Consider the following 25,879-nt stretch of genomic DNA (forward strand, 5'->3'; position numbering starts at 1 on the left):
TCCCCAACTTTTATTTTAGCTGCCTGCAAAAATAATGCCCCGGTTTGCGGAGTTGTTTGAGCCTGGTATAAAAAAAAGCAATACATGAACCAAAAGGTTTTTCTTCTTTCTTTTTCTCTATAAGCTCACCAGGGAGCAGGGGAAGAAGAAATTTTTATTTATTTATTTTTAAAAAATTAAAATATGGGCTTTGCCATGAGGAGTGGATACGCTGGCAAAATAGAAACATAGAAGACTGACGACAGAAAAAGACTTCATGGTCCATCTAGACTGCCCTTATACTATTTCCTGTATTTTATCTTAGGATGGATCTATGTTTATCCCAGGCATGTTTACATTCAGTTCCTGTGGATTTACCAACCACGTCTGCTGGAAGTTTGTTCCAAGCATCTACTACTCTTTCAGTAAAATAATATTTTCTCACGTTGCTTTTGATCTTTCCCCCAACTAACTTCAGATTGTGTCCCCTTGTTCTTGTGTTCACTTTCCTATTAAAAACACTTCCCTCCTGGACCTTATTTAACCCTTGAACATATTTAAATGTTTCGATCATGTCCCCCCTTTCCCTTCTGTCCTCCAGACTAAATAGTGGAAAGAATAAATATGGCCTACGCTCCACATCTCCCCTAAAAAAAACCACCCCTCTTTTACTTCCAGAAGATAAAAATTGCAAAGCGCAGAAATCGCATTTTTGGCCCCTCACCAACCCCTCAAGTTGCAAAGCATTTGGTGACTAAATCTCCCTTTGCGTGGAAGGAACCCCAATTTAGAGAAGACGACCAGTGTGTCCCAAATAATGAAGATGATGATGAAGACAAGAAAGACAAAGCATTGGGGGCATTCTCCACAGGAACATTTATTTATTGTAGGTTTTTTTTTTATTTTGTCTCCAAATATCAACGAGTTATTTCATTTCTTTTTTCACAGCATAATCAAACCCCTGCTTGTCTTCCAGATTGGATCTTAACCCCACTTTTTTCCCCCTTTCAACCTGCTGAGGAAGAGCAGGGCTGGCTGGGCAGTTTTAACTCAAGGGAAACTTCCTTCCCACCCATCACGTCTTGTCTTTGCTTGGGTTTTTTGGGCTGGGATCCATTTTATTCCTCTGTTTTTTTAAATATTCTTTTTAATTCCTCCTCCAGGCAGTTACACGTCCACCAGTGACACCTGCTGGCCAAACTGGAGAAGGGCAGCCTCTTTATCTTCTTCCCCCCCAGCCCTTCCCTCCCCAAAAAACCCTATATACCTTCCCCTATTCCAATATTTTCTCAAACCTTGGGCCACTTAAAAATGACAAGGTGGGAACTTCAACTCCCAGAATTCCCCAGCCGGCTCTGCAGGATGTGCCCATTTAAACTGGGGGATTCTGGGAGTTGAAGTCCGCACCTCATATTAACAAAGGGGTTGCGGCCTAGCCAAGGTTCAGACCCATAATTGCTTATTGACTCACAATCTGCAATTCGCCTCACCTTGAGCTGCCTTCCTTTCCTCCCTCACCCTCCTCCTCAAAATATAACTCAAACCCCTCCAAGCACCCCCAAAAAATCTCCTTTTAATCTGCCTTTCACTCAATCATTAGGTTTGAGAAGAGGCCCTGGGGTAGAAGGAGGGCCTCCAACCTTGACAACTTTAAAGACTTGTGGACTTCAATCCCCAGAATTCCTCAGCCAGCAGAGCTGAGGAATTCCGGGATTTGAAGCTGAGGAATTCTGGGAGTTGAAGTCCACAAGTCCTTAAGGTTGCAAAGATTGGAGACCCCTGCCATAGACGGCTCTTCTCCTAGACTATATATGGAAGACAATGCGTCAAGGGAACACACACACACACCCTTCTGTTCTATCCCTGTGTGGCTCCATTTCTCAAGGTGTTCCCCCTCCCCACTTTTCTCCCCAGGGGAATTAACTCCCCCCAGGGCCAGCTTGAGAAGGACCACGGTCAACCATCCAAGGCAGAGGCCTTCAAACTTGGCCACGTTTAAGACTCGTGGACTTCGACTCCCAGAGTTTCTCAGCCATCCACATAGGGTAACTACCTTCACAGATGGCGGCTACGCAGTAAATGTAATATATCTTTATTTCCATGGCGGGGGGAGGAGAGAAATACTGGCTGAGGAATTCTGGGAGTTGAAGTCCACGAGTTAAAATTAGGGACCTCCCACCTTGACCACTTGAACACCTGTGGACTTCAATCCCCAGAATTCCCCAGCCAACCACGTAGGGTCACTTTCTTAATAGATGGTGGGTATGTAGCGCCCTTGAAATATCTTTTGATTTCAGCAAAGTGAGGGGGGGGGGAGAACTACCCAGGGAATTCTGGGCGTCGAAGTCCAGAGGTCTTAACAGTTGACAAGTTTGGGGCACTCCCGATCTGAGGTCTCCTCGTTCCGTCGTCCCTCCAAACTAGGAACTTAGGGAGACTTTCCCAAACTTCTCACTTCGACCTCGTTTTTTAATCTTTTTTCCAGCCAGCTCATCTCCCCCTTTTCCCTCCCACGCCACCCCCCCAAAATCCGTGGGGTTTGTTTTTTTTTCCTTCTCCAGCAGGGCAACTGGACCAGAGGGTTCTCCGGCTGAGACCCCCATCCGTGCTTTGCCCCCTCAACTTTTGCACACCGTCGGAGTCTTTCAATTTTCCTTTTTTCCTCTTCCAAAAACAACATTTCCTTGGCCCCGCGGAGCAATTGTGTACAGACAGGATACAGCTTGGCAGGAAGGGGGAGAGGAGAGGAAAGGCCGGGGAGGAGGGAGGTGAGAGGAAAGGGGCGGGTGTACCCAAAAAAATACTTTTTAAAAAATAAATAAAATTAAATTAAATTTTAAAAAAAAACCTCACACACAGCCAACATTATAAACAGGCCCCAAAACATGGCAGTTTGCGCTGAAAAATCGGGGTGGGTTTGTGGTCACTCGTCACAATTAAATCACAACTACGACGTTTTGCGAAGCTGAAAAAGTGGCCAGGCTAAGAGGACAGGGCCAACAAGGGGTGGGGGGTCCTGGGGGTGGGGAGTAGAGATTGCAGAAAGAGGAGGGAGGGAGGAGGGGGTCTTTTTATCCACAGCCATTCATACCCCACTGTCTCCCTCTTTTTTCGGGCTTTAAACCAGGGACTGGCGACCTTGGCTGGCCTTCTAAGACTTCAGATCCCAGAGTTCTTCAGCCAGCCATGTTTGGGTAACTTTCTTCACAGATGGTGGGTGTGGAGCAAGCACAATATATCTCGACTTCAGCAAAGTGGAGGAGATAAAAAAAAGAAAGAGACGGCTGAGGAATTCTGGGAGTTGAAGTTCACAAATCTTAAATCGGGGGGTCTCCAACTTTGGCCCACTTGAAGACTTGTGGACTTCAACTCCCAAAATTCCCCAACCAGCTCTTCCCCTCCCCCCACCTTCACTTTGCTGAAGTTGAGTTGTATTACACTCACTGTATACCCACCATCTATTAATATAATTACCTTAGGTGGCTGGCTGGGGAATTCCAGGAGTTGAAGTCCGTGAGACTTAAAGCGGCCAAGCTTAGGGGGCACACCCTGATCTAAGGTCTCCTCGCTCCACCGTTCCTCCAAACTAGGAACTAGGGAGACCTTCCCCAACTATTAAACCACCTTTTAAATTACTATCCCTTGGGTTAACTGGCCCCGTTGAAGATACAGAAAGCGCTGACAAAAACAAAATAAATTAATTAATTCTAACAATAAATTATAACTTCACCACAGGATTAGAATACAGGACAGCCTTCGTTTTGTTCACGGGATTGGGTCAGGAACGGTCTCTATCCTAGTCCCAAGGAACAAACGTCCCAGCCTGGTTTAACGCCCGTCAGATCTGCTGGTTTTGTGTTGGTTTGTTTTTGTTAAGTTCAGCAGAATCCCTTCTGCAAACGGAGACAAGATAGCGGCTTCGCCCTCCCTCCTCCGTTGCTCTTGATCGTAGTCACACATACACACCTCAAGGCATGCACACACACACACACACAAGCACACACACTCACAGAACTCCTTAAAACAGGGTTAAGGTAGGCAGTGATCGCAAGGAGAACAAAAACCACAGAGGTCCTAAGATGGGAAGAAAAACGTCCATCTCCCCGCCTTCCGAGAAGAGAAAACGAATGGAATGTCAAGAGTCCCGGCCGTTTTTCGTCGTCGCCGGTGTTCACAACGTAAAAACCACAGTGGGTTTTGGGGTTTTTTTTATACACACGGGAATTAATGGCAGTAAAGTCACAGTGGTTTTGGAAGAGGGAGAACGACAACGACCCTCAGGAAGGAGGCATTAACTCCGTAAGTCCCCAGGAGACACTTAAGGGAGAAAACTGGCAGTACTTAAGTCGAATAAGTTAAATAAGTAAATTAATCACCAGGTCCACGGCCATATTGAGGAGAGGTGGCCAAGACGCTGAGGACTAGCAACTAAGGCCAAGAAGAGTAAATGGGGAAGCAATTTCCAAAATTCTCTTAGATCTCCCCAACAGATTCCAGTTATTTGGGGAAGAGAAAGAAAGGGGGATAAACAATTCCAAGATCGGGCAGTGAGGTGGTCCGTGTGGCAATTAGGAATTGTTCGGGCGGGGTAGGGGCGGGGTTGGGAATGAGGGTCGAATTAGGGAAAGGGGACCACGCTGGCAAGAATCGGGCAGGGCGGCCTTGGTCCTCGAAAGGTTTGTCAGTTAAAAATCAAGACACTGAAAAAACCACAGGGAGCGACACATAGAAAGTTCTAGATAGAAATCTACAAACAGACAAAATATAATATAATATATATATATCTTATGTATATATATATATGTATATATATATATGTATATATGTATATGTATAAATAACAAATCGGGCTATTTACAAGACACCCACACGCAATGCCACGCTCACACACACACGCGGGGAAAGGGGGGTATGGAGGGGAGGAGGAGGGAGGGGGGTCGGGGGGGGGTATGGAGGAGAAGTTGGCGCTGGAAGACTCGGCCCCGTGCGCCTCTCCCGGCCGCTGCTCCTGGTTGGGGAAACGTCTCGGAGAATTTCCACTAAGTACTGAAGTAAACTGTGGAGAAAGAAACAAAGATATTTTATAGGGAGTCCTCATTATATGACCGGAATTATATGACCGGCCTGTTACAGTCATCCTACGACCGGCTCGATTTTGTGGACTTTTTTTTTTTAACGGCGATTGTTAAGTGAACCCATGGTAGAAGAGGTTTGATTGACAACCTGGAAGGGCTGTTTTTCACAGAGTCCGAAAGGAGCTGGGTGGCCTTTAAGTCTAATAAATTAAATTTCACAAAACCGTCATTAAATGGGACAATGTGGTCATAATTGAGAAAGGGAAAGAGGGAGGGCAGACGAAGGGATTGAGGAATGGAGGGATTGAAGAAAGGAGGGAAGGAAGGATTTGAGGAAGGGGGAATTGAAAAGGGAGGGACTGAAGAAAAGAAGGGATTGAGGAAGAAAAAAGGAAGGAAGGAGGGAGGGATTGAGAGAAGGAAGGAAGGAGGAATTGAGAAAGGGAAAGAGGGCGGAAGAAGGGATGGAGGGAGGGATTTAAGGAAGGAGGGAAGGAAGCAAGGAAGGAGGAATTGAGAAAGGGAAAGAGGGCGGAAGAAGGGATGGAGGGAGGGATTGAAGGAAGGAGGGAAGGAAGGATTTGAGGAAGGGGGAATTGAAAAGGGAGGGAGGGAAGGAATTGAGGAAGGAGGAATTGAGAAAGGGAAGGAGGGACTGAAGAAAGGGATTGAGGAAGAAGAAAAGGAAGGAGGGAGGGATTGAGAGAAGGAAGGAAGGAAGGAAGGATATAGTGAGGAAGGGTCTCAGGGAAGTCCTGATCTAGCTCTTGGCCACAACAGTTACCATCCGAAACGAGTCCCAGCCATGCAACATCCCCCCCTCCACTACTGCACCGAGGTCAAACACAATTCTGATGCAGGCCTCTATGAAATTGAGTTTGACACCCCTCCGGCCCCCCACCCAGTGCTCTAAAGCCACTTCAGGCCCTTTCCCGTCCCGCTTGACGTCCCCCCGCCCAATTTTTTCCGAGGGTCACTCACCAATGATGATGATCAAGATAATGGCGCATATCACCCCCAGGATTATCATCATCTGTCCAGAAGGAAAGGAGACGTGTGAATGGTCTAAAATTGACCCTGCGGGAGAGCTCTTCCCTGCCTCAGGCAAAACCTTTCCAGACTCTCCGTGGATCTAGACCCCACCCCTTTTTTTGATATCCCAAATGTCCCCGAGTTCCCCAGCCATCCAAAATTCACTGGAATTCGGCAAGAATGAAGAACATCACTTTGTGTTAAATCGGTTAACTTTCTTCATTGACGGTGGGAATGCAGGAGACATATTACAGTGGTACCTCGTGATACGAACCCCTCGTGATACGAACCCCTCATGATACGAACCCGGGGTTCGGAAATTTTTTGCCTCTTCTTACAAACTTTTTTCGGCTTACGAACCCACCGCAGATCGCAAAATGGCGCTCTGCTGGGTGCCGCCGCCTGGCTGTCACCTTTTAAAACTTTTCGGGTTCGGGAGGCCGCTGAGAAGCGCCGCCGCCCGGCTGTCTTCGTGACGTCAACGCCCATGGAATTCCCTATTGGGATTCCCCACCTCCTTTCCAGCCTCCAGATCAGCCGAAAACGCCGCTGCCGATCGCAAAAACGGCGCTCCACCGAGCGGCGGCGCCTGGCTGTAACCTTCTCGGCGGCCTCCAGAACCCGCCAGGCATGGGGGAGTTGAGACACCTTTCCCCCTGGCTTTTTTATATTTATGTGTGGGTATGTATATGTTGTTTACTTTTTAAAATATGATAGGATTTTATGTGCTTTTTAATATTAGATTTGTTTTCGCTGGAATATTGTTTTATTATTGTTGTGAGCCGCCCCGAGTCTTCGGAGAGGGGCAGCATACAAATCTAATAAATTGAATTGAATTGGATGTTTTTAAAATAATGGGGGTATAGATATTTTCTTTTTAAATATTAGATTTGTTCATTTACACTGTTCTATTATTGTTGTGAGCCGCCCTGAGTCTGCGGAGAGGGGCGGCATACAAATCTAATTAATTAATTAATTAATTAATAAACAAATAAACAAAAAATCTGCCAATCTTTCAGCCTGAAGAACAATATGAAAACTTTGTCAAGTCGGTGTAGAAGTTGGTGGGAAATGAACGGCTTGCCCCACTATCTCTTAGAAGGCCGGATGTTGACGGGAACTTTGGAGGGGGTGATTTTCATGGAATGCCACAAAGCATTCTTTCGAGAGGTTCAAGGCCATCCTGTGCCCAGCCACCTGGGCGGAAGCGGAAGGACGACTTGCCATGCTGGCACAACCTGAGTGGGCAACATGACAAGTTTGTGGGTCGGGTGGGGAGGGGACGACAGGGGGTGTGAACTTTCAACTGGTTGGGAAAGTCAGACTATGGTTGTCGGTGTAGGTGCCAGGACGGCTCCGGCAATAAATTGGAACTTTAGAAACATAGAAACATTGAAGACTGACCGGCAGAAAAAGACCTCATGGTCCATCTAGTCTGCCCTTATACTATTTTCTGTATTTTATCTTACAATGGATCTATGTTTATCCCAGGCATGTTTAAATTCGGTTCCTGTGGATTTACCAACCACGTCTGCTGGAAGTTTGTTCCAAGGATCTACTACTCTTTCAGTCAAATATTTTCTCATGTTGCTTCTGATCTTTCCCCCAACTAACTTCAGATTGTGTCCCCTTGTTCTCGTGTTCACTTTCCTATTAAAAACACTTCCCTCCTGAACCTTATTTAACCCTTTAACATATTTAAATGTTTCAATCATGTCCCCCCTTTTCCTTCTGTCCTCCAGACTATACAGATGGAGTTCATGAAGTCTTTCCTGATACGTTTTATGCTTAAGACCTTCCACCATTCTTGTAGCCCGTCTTTGGACCCGTTCAATTTTGTCAATCTCTTTTTGTAGTTGAGGTCTCCAGAACTGGACACAGTATTATTCCAAATGGGGTCTCCCTAGCGATCCTACAGCGGGATCACAATCTCCCTCTTCCTGCTTGTTATACCTCTAGCTATGCAGCCAAGCATCCTACTTGCTTTCCCTACCGCCTGACTGCACTGTTCACCCATTTTGAGACTGTCAGAAATCACTACCCCTAAATCCTTTTCTTCTATAGTATTTGCTAACACAGAACTGCCAATACAATACTCAGATTGAGGATTCCTTTTCCCCAAGTGCATTATTTTACATTTGGAAACATTGAACTGCAGTTTCCATTGCTTTGACCATTTATCTAGTAAAGCTAAATCATCTTCTGAGGAGAAAATTTGAGGAGTAAATTTGACTCGGACTCTGATTTAGTTCGGATGCTTCCTGGAGCCTTGACAGTGGGTTTGTGGGCAATGAGGAGGAGGAGGAGGCCACCCTCCATCTTACCTTTAAGTTCTTCCACCAGTATTTGCGCTTAAGCTTCGCGGCGCTGGTTTCGAACTGAGACGCTCCAGCTTGAAGAGCATCGGCACGGTCATCCAGCTCCGAAAGCTTCTGATCTCTCTCTAGGACTTTATCGACGTTCACTCGCATGATGTCCACCACCTGGAGGGAGACAGAAGGCGTGGAGAAGGCGAGACATAGGAGAAGGCGGCGAGAACCTACCAAGATCTGGAAACCGAGAGGGTTAACGCCCGGATGGAAACATCTGCAACAAAACTCCTCCTCTTCTTCCTCCTCTTCTTCTTCTTCACCTCCACTCTGCAACCACCACTCCCTTCTAGCACTGATGCTGTTACTCAGTTGGGTCATGAAACGTCTGCAAGGAAACCAGCAAGCTCAGAGATCCCCCCCCCACCCCCCACAAGGACCCCACAGAAGATTTGACATACGGTGGTCGCCTCCATCAAACCAAAGTCTGCTGAGAAAGACTCATCTTGGGTGAAAGTCAACCTCCCCTAATCTCACCTCCAGCCAGCTAAGAGAGAAATTAAGGAGAGTACAACTGAGTTAAAAGTCCAGAGGAGGATCAGATGTCCCGTTGTTCTCATGAAGCTCCTCCCCACCCCCCAAAACCCTATGAGCCCCCCTCCAAAAAACCCCCACCTGTCTCAGGAGATTGAACTCAAGGTCATTTTCGAACCAACAGTTTCCTTCTAAAACTGTGGTTCTTAACCTTTCTAATGCCGCAGCCCCTCATGTTGTGGTGCCCCCCAACCATACGTCCAGCGCCAACTCTCCCAAGCTGATTGGCAGGAAGGTCAGAGGGACCCCCCCCCCCCACTGTAAATGCCTGACTGTTTGGATTGTAAAAGTATGTTCCAAGGCACCAGAATAGGAACTTTAGTTCCTAACGCCATGGGAAATTTGTCTTTTCCTATGGTCTTAGGTGACCCCTGTGAAATGGTTGTTCGACCCCCAAAGCGGTCCCAACCCCCAGGTTGTGAGCCACTGTTCTAAAAGGAGGAATATGCCTTTATTATAATAATCTATCAGACATGGTTGCCTTCCTTCCTTGGCTCTGGTGACAGCTTAGAGACCACAGCTACATTGATTGATTGATTGAACTGACTTATTTGGTGGCGGCTCCTAGGGACCTTTAAACTCAGAACCCAGGGCTCCATTTACTTAATTTACTAGTGCATGGACACCTATACTTCACTTATGAAACTATGTGATCAGGCTTGAAACATTGACACCTAAAGCTTGGAAATCTATGGAGAACGTGTAACGCCTTAGCAGTTGGAACAGAGTTCTTTCCAGATGGGGAGGGGGAGTAGAATGCCTAACTCCTTAGCATCAGAGCGTATTAATGTAAGGCAACTGGCAGTTGGAACAGTTCTTTCCAGGTAAGGAGGGGGAGAAGAATGTCTAAACTTACAGCTAGGTGAGTCACATGCTGGCCACACCCTAATTAGCGAAGGGGTGGCCTCAAAGCGTGTTAATGTAAGGTAACTGGCAGTTGGAACAGAGTTCTTTTCAGGTGGGGAGGAGGAGCAGAACATCTAACTCCTTAGCATCAGAGCATGTTAATATAACACTGTATAAGCCATACTAATGATCTGATGATTATTTCGAAAAATCCCTTCTTAGCGAGCACCTAGAAGCTAAGAGGAACATACGTACCAGGTTTCAGGGTTGTAGGCTTTATGGTTCTGGAGATTCCATGATGAGTGAGTGATATTTTGGCTTTAGATAGATAGGTAGGTAGGTAGGCAGATGATAGGTAGGTAGGTAGATGAAAGGTAGGTAGGTAGGTGGGTAGGTAGGTAGATAGATAGATGATAGGTAGGTAGATAGAGATAGATAGATAGATAGATAGATAGATAGATAGATAGATAGATAGATAGATAGGTAGATAGAGATAGATAGGTAGGTAGGTAGGTAGGTAGGTAGATACAGGGTATTCAGGGGGAATATTTCCCTGTAATTTGCAATCTAGTTAAGGTGCCATCATAGATGATCTCATACCAAACGGCTAAGCCATGGAGAAATATTAGTAGCTGAAGAAGCAATTTGTTGCCACAGTTATGCTCATTTTTTTCTTGACTCCGCCAGGCAGGCGTGATCCGGTCTGGGGTTTTTTTTACATGATTTTCCTCTAGTTTTTTAAACATTTTAATACAGTTTGGGGTTTTTCCCCCCTGATTTATTCCGTTTTTTTCACGAATTCCCTGATAATTCCCTGATATTTCCCGAACTGCCAAATTCCCTGACAATTCCCTGATTTCTCTGTTTTCCAAGTTTGCTGGACACCCTGTAGATAAGACAGATATACATAGATATATCACTTCCAAGAATATTCCAATTTTGCCTGAGTGGCAGAAGGTAACTATATTAGATAGGTGTCCCCCCCACCATGAGATAATATGGGGGGGGGGGGACACCTACCAGATGAAGGAGTTTTTATATTACCGTTGTTTAATTTTTGTACAACCTAACAACGGAAATTAAACCAGGTTCAATCGCAGTCTTGGTTTTCTTTGATAGCTTTGGAAATGTGTTTTGAGCCCATCCGCCCCAGGACCACCGAGAGCCAGGAGGGGAAACCCCTCATCCTTATTCAAACCTAAATTCCTTCTGCAATACAGTCCCCCCCCCCCAACTTACAATCGTTTTATTTAGTGACCGTCCAAAGTTGCGGTGGCCTCAGGAGCCGTTTTTCAGAGTTACAACCTATGACCAGGAGGCATTTATATACTGCGTACATCAACACGAAAAATGCCATTTATTATTGATTTGGGGGGCACCCCCTGGCAAACAAGAGGCATAAGGTGTCCTCTCCACCACCCTCCAGCTCTTGACCTCTCCCCCCCCCACCCCAACGTGAACTTCCACTCCCAGAATTTATTATTATTTGGATTTGTATGCCGCCCCTCTCCGAAGACTCGCTTCTCACCTCATCCACTTGAGCCTGGGTTTGCTGGAGCCTCCGGTTACTGGTGAGGTTGGGGGGTGGTGGAGGAGGACCCCCAGCCTCTCCTCCGGCAGCCGCGGGTGGGGCAGCAGCATTAGCCGACCTGAAACAAGACGAGAAGTCCCTCAGCCAGGATAATTTAAGACAAAATGGACTTCACCTCCCAGAATCCTCCAGCCGCATATTTTAAGACAAATGGACTTCAACTCCCAGAATCCTTCATTCGCATTATTATTATTATTATTATTATTATTATTATTATTATTATTATTTAGATTTGCATACCGCCCCTCTCCGAAGACTCGGGGCGGCTCACAACAGTAATAAAAACAATATAGTAGTGGAACAAATCTAATATTAAAAAACATATAAAAACCCTATCATTATTTAAAAAAAACCAAACAGCACATTCATACCAAACATAAAACAAAGTATAAAAAGAGCCTGGGGGAAAGGTGTCTCAATTCCCCCATGCCTGGCGGTATAAGTGAGTCTTGAGTAGTTTACGAAAGACAGGGAGGGTGCGGGCAGTTCTAATCTCCGGGGGGGAGTTGGTTCCAGAGGGCCGGGGCCGCCACAGAGAAGGCTCTTCCCCTGGGGCCCGCCAAACGACATTGTTTAGTCGACGGGACCCGGAGAAGGCCAACTCTGTGGGACCTTATCGGTCGCTGGGATTCGTGCAGTAGCAGGCGGTTCCGGAGGTACTCTGGTCCAATGCCATGTAGGGCTTTAAAGGTCATGACCAACACTTTGAATTTTAAGACAAATGGACTTCATCTCCCAGAATCCTCCAGTTGCATATTTTAAGACAAATGGACTTCAACTCCCAGAATCCCCCGTCAGCACATTTTTAAGACAAATGGACTTCATGAAGCTGAGAACTTCTTCAGGAAAAGAGAATTGATAGATCAGTGTTAGCAAATATTTTCAGCACCAAGTGCCAAAATGGCAGTATGCGCGCACATGTGGGGAGAATGCTGCAAAGAGCAGTTCCGGTTTCTGGCATGCACGTGTGCCTGTCATTGGGTCTTCTGGGTTCCAGCACATATGTGCACGCGAAGATGAGCTGGCCGGCACGCACGGTTTTTTCCCCTTCGTCTCTTACTTTCCCATATTTCATTTTCCCCCTTTGCATTTTATACTTTGCTGAACTAATAAAAAAGCTAAATTGCAAAGATGCCAGAATTTCAACTCCCAGAATTAACAGCCAGCTACTTTAAAGAGGGACTTCAACTCCCAGAATTCCCCAGCCATCTCCACCCCCTCCCCCACCACCAAACCCTCCACCCTTTTATGCTATTGGTTTTAAAGAAACAGTGTGGGATTTCTTCTCATTTTGTTTATGTTAAAATACTAGCTATACGCGGCCACATGTTGCTGTGGCTCTGTCTGGTTAAGGGGAAAAGAAAGAAATGTTTACATTTTTGAACTCCTGCTCAATTTATTCAGAATAATAGAGTTTAAAGGGACCTTGGAGCTGTTCTAGTCCAATGCACTGCTCAATTATATCATACACCTTGAGGGGATTAACATTAGAGAGCAGGGTGACATTTGTACATCTCTCTCCCTCCCTGTCTCCCCTGGTTTAAGAGAATGGCCCGACCCATCTGCCAAAATACAACCAGACCGGCCTACCTCGCAGGGTTGATTCCACCCAAGCATGACTGGCAAACCCCATGCTTTGCAGCCAAACCTGGTTCCTTTATTTTCTGAGGATACTTTGCTGTGGCAGTTGATCAGCATGACAGTTGATCAGCAGCCAATCAAAATGCGCCTCTTATGCTTTTCACCAGGGAATTCTATGTTTTTGGCCAGTTTTTACCTGTCACAGGTGTGATATCTATACAACAGAGATATATCATAAGGGGTGTGTTCGATTGGAATGTTGTGTCAAAATTTCAAAGAGATCGGTGAAGTACTTTCCGAGATTAGCCCCCCCTAACAAAGATACATTTACATTTTTATTACGGTAATATAGATGTAGTACAATCTAATATATAAAAATGGCTAGTGTGAGTTTCCAGGGTACACAAAGGACACTGTTCAGACAGGAGTGCATAACAGCCATGTAATTAGAGGGAGGGTGTTAAGAAAAAAAGAGCTTTAGTCTTAATCTCTTGGGAAGGGATTAACAAGACAAGATTAGTAGCAGTACAGTAGTAATACAGTAGTAGTTGCAGCCATCTATAAATTACCCAAAAAGCGAATTGGAAAATATCTTGTTAGGTGACAAAATGCCGCCAGAGACCTAGAACGAAGACTGTAGGATTTCAAAACCTCTACAGGCAACTGCTTTGCAAATCCGATTTGTCTGTAACGCACACGTGCTTAACGTACATGGGTAGAAGAGGGATGAATTGCAGAGTTCCTCGATTTACGACTGGAATTTCCACTGCTTGGCAACGGAATGGAGTGAGTCATGCCTGCCCGATTTCATGACTTATCCCCGCATTTTTTTGGCCTGGGGTCATTAAGTGAATCAACTGCGGTTGTTAAGTGAAATCGCACAGTTTTTAAGTGAATCCAGCTTCCCCCTATGGACTTGGTTTCTTTGAAGCCATGGCTGGGTATGTGTGTGTCACAAATGAGGATTCACATGACTCCATTATGTGACGGTCATAAGGGCTAGGGACCTGTCATTATCAGAAGCTTTGATAATGACTGACAGAACCGGTTGTTGTGGTTTCAAACAGTGGCGAAACAAACGGCTGTAAGTCCGGGGTTTACATCTGCAGGAATAATACGCACCAAAACCTCCCATTTAAGGAGTAGCTATTGTTGTGCTTAGCTCTGGCCCAGCTCCTGCCCCAAGGACTGTGGATGTGGGGAAGACATCCACATGCTGCAGGCCTGTCCCCCCACCCCACCCCAGTGGAATCTGATGATGAAGGCTCCTCTGACCAAGAAGACATGAGTGACAGGGAGGAGGAGAGTGGGGCAGACAGCTCAGAAGGAGATCAATTCTCTAGCTCCTCCTTGGATTCAGAACAAGAGTTAATGATACAGCCACGCATGCGGAGAGCGATGCATAGGCAACAACAACTGAGAGATTATTATGAAAGAAAATGAGGCCACCTGTGGTTGGGTGGGGGCTGTGGTTATTAGTGAGGCTGCTATAAAGAGCAGCCTGTGGGTTTGGCCATTGTGGAGGATTATCTGATCCTTGTGTTTCGTGACTGCTTTACTGACTTTGACCTTTTGTGTGCTGATTTTTCTCCGCTTTGAAACTAAACCAGAGCAAAGTGTGTTTCACTTTGTGAAAGAAGAAGGACTGTGAATTGCCTCACAGCTGCAAGCTAAGTATCACAGAATTGATAAGGGACTTGTACAAATTACCAGTTTGTTTGGAGACGAGTGCTCTTTGCTATCCCAAAAGAGGGCTTAGGTTAATTGAATTTTCATTATAAAGAACATTGTTTTGAATTTTCAAACGTGTGTGTGTCTGAAATTTGTACCTGTGAATTTTTGGGAGGAGTCTACCAGAGAGCCCGACAGAACAGCTATGAGTTGTTCCAACGAAAGGTCATTATATCCAGTTCTCAACTTACGACCACACTTGAGGCAAAAATCTCTGTTGTTAAGTGAGACTTCGGTTAAAGCGAACTTTTTTTACAACATTCCTTGCTCCGCTTGTGATCATGTGACCATGAGGAGGCTGCCACAGTCGTTGAGTGTGAAAAATGCCAGTCCCTTCCTTTCAACGGTCACTAAATGAAAAGTTGTAAATTGAGGACTACTGTACTGTAAAGAGGGCAGACGTACACGCAGCCTTCAATTCACAATCATGGGTTTAGCATTGAGCGACTGAAGTTACGACGGGGCTGAAAAAAGTGACTTACAACCACGTTTCACACTTACGTCCATTGCGGCCTTGTGGTCACAGGATCAAAATCCAGGCAGTTAGCAACTGGCATTTACTTACAACGGGTTGCAGCATCCTGAGGGAGTCACGCGATTCCCTTTTGCGTCCTCCTGAGCGCCCAAATCAATGTTGGAAGCCTGATTCACTTAATGACCAGGTGACTATCTTAAAACTGCAGTGATTCACAGGTTGAGAATGGCAGCTAAGGTGTCACAGAATGGAGCAAAACTCACTGATCCAATATCTAGCCACAGAAATGTGGGCCTGTTATGGTTGTAAATTGAGGACTACCTGTATTCTACAGTACATTGGATTTGGATTTATCACATAGGCTCAATTAAAAAATAAATAAATAGCTGAATTCTTTTCAGAAGATCCAAAACGCTGCTTAGAAATCCTTTTACAGTGTTCCCTCGATTTTCGTGGGGGATGCGTTCCGAGACAACCCGCGAAAGTCGAACTTCCGCGAAGTAGAGATGCGGAAGTAAATACACTATTTTTGTCTATGAACAGTATCCCAAGCCTTCCCTTAACACTTTAAACCCCTAAATTACAATTTCCCATTCCCTTAGCAACCATTCAGATTATTACTCACCATGTTTATGAGTAATAATCACCATGAGTATCTCCGGAACCGCCTGCTACCGCACGAATCCCAGCAACCGATAAGGTCCCACAGAGTTGGCCTTCTCCGGGTCCTGTCGACTAAACAATGTCGTTTGGCAGGCCCCAGGGGAAGAGCCTTCTCTGTGGCGGCCCCAGCCCTCTGGAACCAACTCCCCCCCCCCCGGAGATTAGAACTGCCCCCACCCTCCTTGTCTTTCGCAAACTACTCAAACTCACTTATACCGCCAAGCATGAGGGAGTTGAGACACCTTTCCCCCAGGCTTTTTTATACTTTGTTTTATGTTTGGTATGAATGTGCTGTTTGGTTTTTAAAATAATGATAGGGTTTTATATGCTTTTTAATGTTAGATTTGTTCCATTACTATTTTGTTTTTTATTACTGTTGTGAGCCGCCCCGAGTCTTCGGAGAGGGGTGGCATACAAATCTAATTAATAATAATAATAATAATAATAATAATAATAATAATAATAATAATGATGATGATGTTTATTTAAAAAAATGTTTTTTAAAGGCAGACGAAAGTTTGGTAATGACATATGACATCATCGGGCGGGAAAAACCATGGTATAGGGGGGAAAACCGCGAAGTCTTTTTTTATTAATATTTTTGAAAAACCATGGTATAAATGTTTCGCGAAGTTCGAACCCGTGAAAATCGAGGGAACACTGTATTTTCAAAAAGGAGGATGTCAATGTAGAGTTAAAACCATCCGGGACAAACAAGGCAAGTAGACCAGAATTTGTTAAATCTGAGCCATATATCCCAGAAGACCAGCTCAGGATCCAAAACGATCTCGGAAAACTTAAACAATGAAATGAATTTTAACATGAAGAAAAGCAAAGTGTTTACATTTAATTATTCCCTCACCGTCAAAACTAGGAGCTGGGGTGGCGCAGCAGGTAGAGTGCGGTACTGCAGGCCACTGAAGCTGACTGTAGATCTGAAGGTCAGCGGTTCAAATCTCATCACCGGCTCAAGGTGGACTCAGCCTTCCATCCTTCCGGGGTGGGTCAAACGAGGACCCAGATTGTGGGGGCCATAGGCTGGCTCTGTTAAAAAGTGCTATTGCTAACATATTGTAAGCCGCCCTGAGTCTAAGGAGAAGGGCGGCATAAAAATTGAATGGATGGATGGATGAATGAATGAATGAATGAATGAATGAATGAATGAATGAATGAATAAATAAATAAATAAATAAACTATTCATGACTATTACTATGATTTTTTCTCCTGGTTCCTGTCACCCATCTCCTCCCACTTATGACTGTACCTTTACTGCTTGTATCCTTACAATATGTATATTAATACTGATTGTTTCCTTATTTCTTATTTGTACCCTATGACAATCGTTAAAGTGTTGTACTACATGATTCTTGACAAAAGTATATTTTTCTTTTATGTACACCGAGAGCATCTGCACCAAAGACAAATCCCTTGTGTGTCCAATCACCCTTGGCCAATAAAGAATTCTATTCTATATTCTATTCTATTCTTCTATTGTATTGTATTCTATATTCTATTGTATATTTTATTCCATTCTATATTTTACTCTTTACCCTATTCAATACTCTATCCCATTCTATATTCTGTTCTGTTCTACTCTCTATTCCTATTCCAATTCTATTCTTTGAGGGGTTGAGACTTTTGGAAAAAGTGCGGAGCAACTAAGAGGATTGAAGGTCTAGAGACTAAAACATAGGAAGAACCGGTTGCAGACTTTGGGTTTGGGCAATCTAGAGAAAAGAAGAACTAGGGGTGACGTGATAGCAGTGTTCCAGTATTTGAGGGTCTGGCCCAAAGAAGAGGAGTCAAATTATTTTCCAAGGCTCATGAAGGCAGGACAAGAAGTTACGGATGGAGACCAATCAAGGAGAAAAGCAACCTTGGAATGAAGAAGGAAATTCCCAATGGTGAGACTGATTAACCAGTGGAACAGCTTGCCACCATCCCATCATCATGGGAGCTTTTTAAAGAAGAGTCACTTATCTGAAATAGTACAGGACAGGTTCTCATGTTTGAGCAGAGGGCTGGACTAGAAGATCTCCAAGGTCCCGTCCAGCACATTCTGTTCCAACTGCTATTTATTTTATTTTATTTATTTATTTATTTATTTATTGGATTTGTATGCCGCCCCTCTCCATAGACTATAATTTTATTTTATTTTATTATTTATTTTATTTTATTTTATTTTTATTTTATTTTAATTTTATTTATTTTATTATTTTATTATTTTATTATTTTATTATTTTATTTTATTTTATTTTATTTTATTGATTGATTGATTGATTGATTGATTGATTGGGCTTATATGCCGCCCCTCTCTGATGAACCAACTTCATCAGTAAAGAGAGAGGGAGGGAGAGGGAGAGAAGGGGATGGATGAATGGAGAGAGAGAAATAGTTAGGTAGATGGAGGGATAGATGGGTGGATGGATAGATAATGGATGGATGGAGAGATAGAGAGACAGACAGAGATAGATATTGTGATCCCCTTTTGCAACCTTCTCACCAACAAAGCCAATGGGGGCAACCCTGATTTACTTAACAACTGTTGCTAACTGAGCAATGCCAGCGATTCGCTTAACAACAGCGGCAAGAAAGGGTCACAAAACGAAGCAGAACTCGCTTTCATAAATAGCTCACTTAGCAACCAGAAATGTTGGGCTCGAGGGTGGCCGTAACTCAAGGACTACCTGTAAACCAATTTCCCCCAACTCTGGAAGCAGCCAAATTCCTCCCCTCCCGACCCCCCCCCCCCCACCCCCGGCAAAAAACACAGAATCAGGAACCAACATAGCCCAAAAAGAAAGATTTTGACTCTAATCCGCCTTTGTTGGGATCCATTCCCCCCCACCCATCCTCCAGATAATCTACTAAAAAAGAGTGGGGCATGATCTGCCTTCCTCTCCCCCCCCCCCCCCCCCCAGATCTCTCTCCACACAACCCCGGTTGCATTTGCAGTCAACCCGCTGCGATTAACAATGATGACTCATTCATGACTTCTGGGAACACGAAGGATTTCAATGCCTCCATTCAAAGTATGACTAAGGTGGCTCTCGGATTGGCGCACGAGGTCAACCGCCCGTGACATCAATGGCAGATTCAATCCCGAGACACGCACGCCATCACCCCATGGACGATCCATACGATCCGGCCAAACCCCTCCAGATGCTACCCAAAAGTCTTGCTGGCGAGCCCTAACGAAGTGCGAGAGAATTTCAGCATTTGGGCACTTCCAGAGCTCTCCTCTTTTTTCCTGCCCAGGTTTCTAGTCCTCACTGTCTCCAAAGTAAGGAGAGGGGGGGATGAGGACTAGTAACTTGGGCAGGAAAAAAAACGGGGAGCTTTTGGAAGCTTCCGTGGTCAAATAAACGAACTCATTTTTCACAGCCTATGGAATGAAATCTCTAGAAGTCACCCGGTTAGGAAATCGCTATCAAATAAATCTATATTTTTACATAGATAGGAAGCTCTGCGTTAAAGATAGAAGTTGTAAAAGTGAGCCAGAAATTTCTCATTCTAATCTCCGGAGGGAGTTGGTTCCAGAGGGCCGGGGCCGCCACAGAGGAGGCCTTTCCCCTGGGCCCCGCAAAACGACATTGTTTTGTTGACGGGACCCGGAGAAGGGCCACTCTGTGGGACCTAACCGGTCGCTGGGATTCATGCGGTAGAAGGCGGTCTCGTAGATACCCTGGTCCGGTGCCATGAAGGGCTTTATAGGTGATGACCAACACTTTGAATTGTGACCGGAAACTGATCGGCAACCAATGCAGACTGAGGAGTGTTGGTGTTACATGGGCATTTTGGGGAAAGCCCATGATAGCTCTCGCAGCTGCATTCTATATATATATAGATGGACAGATATATATATATATATATATATATACATATGTGTCAAATGTTTTTTTTTGTTTTTTTGTTTTATATATATATATACATACATACATACATACACACACACATGTATATATATATATGTATATATATATACATACATACACACACACACACACACACATTTATTTACCCCTTCTTGCTAGGAGTTTGAAGGGCGCACAAAAAATAAAAAATTCCAGCCACCCAACTCCAAAACAGGAAGCAAAAGAATTTAAACAGTTAAAAATTCACATTTTAAAATCTATATTTTTTAAAAAGAACAGCCCCGATCAGGACAAACCATCCATTTGCCAAGAAAAAATCCATTTGTTTGCTGTTTGCTTTGATTTATTGATAAAAAAACATCCTTTTTATGACCCTTTAAGTCAGGATAGTAAAAAGTCATTCATAAATATTTCCAGAGCAGGCGCGGGTGCCCAAAGTGTTTCCTAAGGGGGAAAATAGATCTATATAAATATAAATCCATATTCTGGCTTGTTGTATGGAGACAGACTAACGAAACACCAATCACCCACTTAATAATAAACACAGCTACCAAGAAAGGAACACACAAATACAAGGAGGCAATAACTAACTAACTAACTAAATAAATAAATCTGGATTTATTATCATCAATGAGGAATAAACAGAAGGAAAGGAAACCAAGAAGAGAGAAAAGACTGAAATTTCTCCTGAGGCTGAGCAGCTGAGTCTTAAGAGGTGAGAAAACCAAGATAGATTTAGCAGCAATTTGTTTGTTTATTTATTTTACAGAGTTTCTGAAAACCTCAGTGAGTTTAAGCCAGATGAACTCCAGAATTCCTGAGGAAAAATTGTTTAGACTATTGATTTTAAGTTAAAATTTGATATACCTTTTTTTCTTAAGACAGAATGAATAACTGAGATTTTGTTTTTTTTTTATTATTTTATATGAAAGAAACTACAGTATATATTATTATTCATTGAAGATGCATCTGTTGTTATATATACTGTATATGGCTTTGCGGCGGACAAAAAATATTTAAAAAAAATAAAAATTAAAAAAATCCCAGAATTCCCAAGTTATGCATAACTAGGGAATTCTGGGAGTTGAAGTCCACCCATTTGAAATTTGCACAGTACATCAGAGACCTAGCGATGCCAGTAAGGCCAAACGGTTCATACCAGCCTTTGTGAGTGTGACACAACCCACAAAGAATGCAACACTTTGTCTAGAAGGGCAGCAAAACAATTGAGCAGGAAGACAAGGCCGCAGAACAATCGGCCTTCCTTCCTCCCTTCATCAGCCCAGATTTAAAGCCGATCCGCCCAAGGGAATTGAGAATTTAAATCCCACTGACAAAGGAATAATAATAATAATAATAATAATAATAATAATAACAACAACAACAACAACAGTATTATTATTATAGTATAGTAATATTATAGTATTACTATTACTATTACTACTATTATTACTATTATTATTACTATTACTATTATTATTATTATTATTATTATTATTATTATTATTATTATTATTATTATTATTAAAAATCACATTATTGTGGCTTTCACCCATCTCATCTATTACATTTTGCAGGAGAGAAAAGTAAGGAACTAAAGATTGAAAATGAGGGTTTTGCGGTTTTGGTTTTTCTTTTAATGTAATAAGCTTTCTAACCTCAAACACCCAAGTAGTGGATCACAACTTATTTTATTTATTATTTATTTATTTATTACTTAGATTTGTATGCCGCCCCTCTCCGAAGACTCGGGGCGGCTTCCTTTGTTTTTTAATGGCAGGATCTTGATGTCTTTTTTTTTTACAATTCATAAATCTCTCTCAAAATCCAAAATACTGTACATGAAATGAGGACACGGGGTTGAATTGAGAGCTTTTCCTTTCTTGATAAAACGGCAGATCGATTTAATGCGTAAAAGTTGCGTTCAAAAGAGGGAATTGCAATAAAACCACCAAGAAGTACCAATTGAATTATTTTTATTTTATTTTTTTTACTTTTTTGCAGATGGTGATTCAGCACCTGCTGGAGGCCAGGTGGTGTTTATAAGCAGTCTTTCCATTTAATCCCCTTGTTAGAAAATAATAATAATAATAATAATAATAATAATAATTATTATTATTATTATTATTATTATTATTATTATTTTATTTACAAAAAACAGTACACAGCAAATGAGATTGATATGATAGATTTCATATCACAATATCACAAATCGAACAATTATTATTATTATTATTATTATTATTATTATTATTATTATTATTACTACTACTACTACTACTACAGTTTATCACGAAACATTACAGCGATCAATGCCTAAATCCTCGCAGGATAAATAAATCACTATGTCAGATTTGGGGGTTTTCGTTCATTTCCACCGAGGCGCCTTCTGTTTGCAAATTCGCATTCCGGTATTGCAATCACGGAAGAGCCATTCCATATATAGTTCCCACGAGACCCATGGCGCTCTTGTATTTTCCCCACCAGACCTCTGAGGACAATACCCAGCAGCACTTTGCACAATCCCAGGAGCATCTTCAGACATGCAGAAGGAGCATTCGCATTTATTCTGCTTGCAATTTTCAATTAGCGTCACTTTAAGATGGGTGACTTCAATTCCCAGAATTCCCCAGCCAGTGTCGTTGGCTGGGGAATTCTGGGAATTGACATCCCCTGTCTTAAAATGGCCAAAGTTGAAGATCACCAATAAAATACGTGTTCTTTGCTCCCTGACCTCCAATTTGGTGCTATCCAGGTGTTTAAATCGGGTCGTTTCCCAGCTAAAAACCAACCCGCATAAAATCGCTCTTAAATTGTCTCCCCTCTGCACTTGAAACAGGGGGAAAATAACCCCTGTTTGTTTTATCTGCTCCGTCCCTCTACCCATATTCCATTTTACCCCTCACTAAACAGCCATCTTCGTCCCTTTTGCAAATTGCATTTTAATTTTTGCAACCTTCACGCAGCCCACTAGGGAGTTTCTGTCACCATCACCCACCCATCCACGGAGGGATCGAGAAATCAAAACAAGGTGGTTCCTCCCCAACCCACCCGCAATCCAGGACCCAATAAAAATCCACACTGACCCCAAAGGTTAGATTGAAAGAGAGAGGGTTTTTTTTTTAAATATATATTTTTAGCATCCTCCATCTGCCCCGCTTGCCTTCGCAAAATCTAAAAATACTCAAAGGGTGGAGAAAAGAGGACGCAGGTTTGAAAGGAAAGGATAGGGCGCCACCTCTACCCAAAAAAAAAAATCTCCTCTTGGTTCCCCATCCTTTCTTTTTTTTCATTTGACAAGACTGCAAATGAGATGTGGTTTTTTTAATTGCAAACACCCCTTCCCACTCCCCCCAATTTTCACCATTTGCAATTCCTGGGGAGGGGGGAGGCATTTTTTTTTAACAACTACAGTACTTTATTTTATTTATTTTTTAAAATAAAACACCCACCATCCACCTGTATGCAAAATAGGGCGGAGAAGGACTCTTTCCAAAATGCTTTCCCTCCCCCACCACACCCCTTTTGTTTTGGGGAAAATGGGGGGGGGGAGGCTCGGTAGGTTACACTGCACATAAGAGAATTGGATGCTACATACCTACATCTATACACATTCAATGCATACAGACATATAGATATAGAAATAGATTATATATATATTTATATATATATATTACATATATAAAATCTATTTCTATTTCTCTATGTCTGTATGCATTGAATGTGCATCTATACACATTCAATGCATATATATATAGAGAGAAATAGATTATATATATATTTATATATATATTACATATGTAAAATCTATTTCTATATCTATATGTCTGTATGCATTGAATGTGCCTAGATGTAGGTATATATAGATTAAAGCTACTGCCTTAAGGCAGACTTCCCAGATTAAAATCCCGGTAAGGGTTATGGCTAGCTGATGAGGGCATAATAAACTCGAAATAGATCTATACCAGTCTTCCTTCGTTTTCATTATCAGCAAAAATATGATAGACAGACAGACAGACAGACACACACACACACACACACACACACACATAAAGAATGATAGAGATAGAAATATATATACAAATATATATGTGTGTGTATGTGTGTAACATATTTTTGCTGAGACTAGTATAGATCTATTTCAAGCTTATTTTGCTCTCATATGTGTGTTTATGTACGTGTGTATAGAGAGATAGGTAGAATGATAGAGAAATATACATACTGTACATATAAAGAGAGAAAGATGGGTGGATGGATAGGTAGATAGATAGATAGATAGATAGATAGATAGATAGATAGATAGATAGATAGATAGATAGATAGATAGATAGATAGATAGATAGATAAGGTAGGTAGGTAGGTAGATATGCACGTATGCATTAAAATGGGTGTTCTGCAATGTAAACGCACCGCTCCATCTCCACCCTAGATTAAGGGAGGAGGGGATAGTGGGCTTTAAAAAAAAATCTTAACGTGCAAACTAAGCCCCTCCACCCTTCAATTCAAAGGCAGCATCGCCTCCTCCTGCCCCCCTCCCTTCCTAAGCACCACCACCACCACCCTCGGCTTTTTTTGCACGTTTCAGCTTTGCAAAGATGACCTCATTTATTCCTGGGGAAAGGAATAAATAAGGGGGGGGGGGGGAGAGGAATTGCAATATTACTGGTAGGGGTTTTATTTATTTATTTATTTATTTATTTAACCCCGGCGGTTGTATGTGTGTGGGGGGGGGGGGCGTTGGAGAGGGTCCTCTACCACCCCCCCCAGTTTTCAAGATTTTATTATTATTATTATGGCTCCAGCTGTTTCATTCATTAGGGGCGCAAGATACGTGCCATTCGGTGGGAGGGGGCCAGGAGGAAAGAGAGGTGCTTTTAAAGCCAAACCTACAATTTTTTTTCTCCATCTGGGGGGGGGGGAGCGCCTGGAAGGCAACAGCCCCCTCCCCAGAACTGAAGCCCTTCCCTCCCCTTAAAAATGGAATGGGAGAATGAAGCCTCGATTGCAGCAAAATAAAAGCCCCCTCCCTCTAAAAAAAAGGCAAAAGGTTGCTTTTATATATTTATTCCCCCCCCCATATTCACGCCCTTGGACGAAAGAGGAGGGGCCGCTTGCTCTCCCCCCAGGCCAAAAAAATAAGAGAAAGACAAAACGCGTGGGAGGTAAAACCAAGAGTCGGTTTTCCTAATGCACCAAATCCAATGCAAGCCGGGGAGCATTGCAAGCCGCCCGTTTCCTTGCAACGACACCAAGGGGAAAAAATAAAATAAAAACATGAAATACCCCTCTCCCGTTACCGTGGCTGAGATTTAAAAATAATATGTGTGTGTGTATATAAACCAACCCCTCCGTTCTGGCGTACACCTGCTTTTATGCAAGAAGAGGAGCATTGAACGCCGGTGCCTTAGTTACATCGAGGGCTACTTACATCGCGAAAGACGCTGGCTGTTAGCGGGCGGGCAGGCGGGCGGGCGGGTGATCAGAAGCGGCGGCGGCGGCAGTGGCGGCGGCAGCGGCGAGGCTCGCGCTCCCCGAATGAAGCTGCTTCGTTTCGGCAGAGGCAGCAAAATGGCGGCTGAGCTGTCACATCCGGGCATTTCAGAGAGGGGAGGGGGCAGGGGAGGAGGGGGGAGGAGGAGTCCGCCATCTTGGTCGGCCTCCTTTTCAACCTAGACTCCATGACAGGGGTTCTAAATAAACAAGTTCCTCATGTTGTGGTGACCAACCCCAAAATCATAAAATCATATTATTAGGAAACTCAGGGATGGGTTTTAAATTTGGTTGGTTCCCTCCTGTGCTGTAGGGCTGCGCTCGTGGACACGCGTACTCTTTGCCCGCGCAAACCTGCCTTGTGTGGAACATTTTTTAAAAAAAATACCCCAAAAAAGCGATGCATGCCCAGTGCAAGAAATTTGACTTCTGTGCATGCTCAGAAGTTCCCATTGTAGAGATAGATAGATAGATAGATAGATAGATAGATAGATAGATAGATAGATAGATAGATAGATAGATAGATAGATAGATAGATAGATATGTTACATTGCATACGGTACATCAGTGTTTCCCAACCTTAGCTTAAGATATTTGGACTTCAACTCCCAGAATTCCCCAGCCAGCTGGGTGGGGA

At 43.4% G+C, this 25,879-nt stretch overlaps 1 protein-coding gene across 2 annotated transcripts; it reads right to left on the reverse strand.

Moving 5' to 3' along the window:
- Positions 1–836: 836 nt before the first annotated feature.
- Positions 837–25,303, reverse strand: VAMP2 (vesicle associated membrane protein 2). Of its 2 annotated transcripts, XM_070767044.1 has the most exons (5): positions 25,181–25,303; positions 11,364–11,484; positions 8,411–8,569; positions 6,036–6,087; positions 837–5,035 (listed from the first exon to the last, which is right to left on the reverse strand). In XM_070767044.1, coding segments are annotated over exons 1-5 (351 nt in total). In that variant the 5' UTR covers positions 25,183–25,303; the 3' UTR covers positions 837–5,018. The 2 variants fall into 2 exon arrangements, with proteins under 2 accessions (XP_070623145.1, XP_070623144.1); XM_070767043.1 differs by lacking the exons at positions 11,364–11,484; positions 25,181–25,303 and having other exon boundaries at positions 8,411–8,809.
- Positions 25,304–25,879: the final 576 nt, after the last annotated feature.

Source organism: Erythrolamprus reginae, chromosome Z (genome assembly GCF_031021105.1).
Source record: "Erythrolamprus reginae isolate rEryReg1 chromosome Z, rEryReg1.hap1, whole genome shotgun sequence".
In the NCBI taxonomy this organism is placed as follows: Eukaryota; Metazoa; Chordata; class Lepidosauria; order Squamata; family Dipsadidae; genus Erythrolamprus; species Erythrolamprus reginae.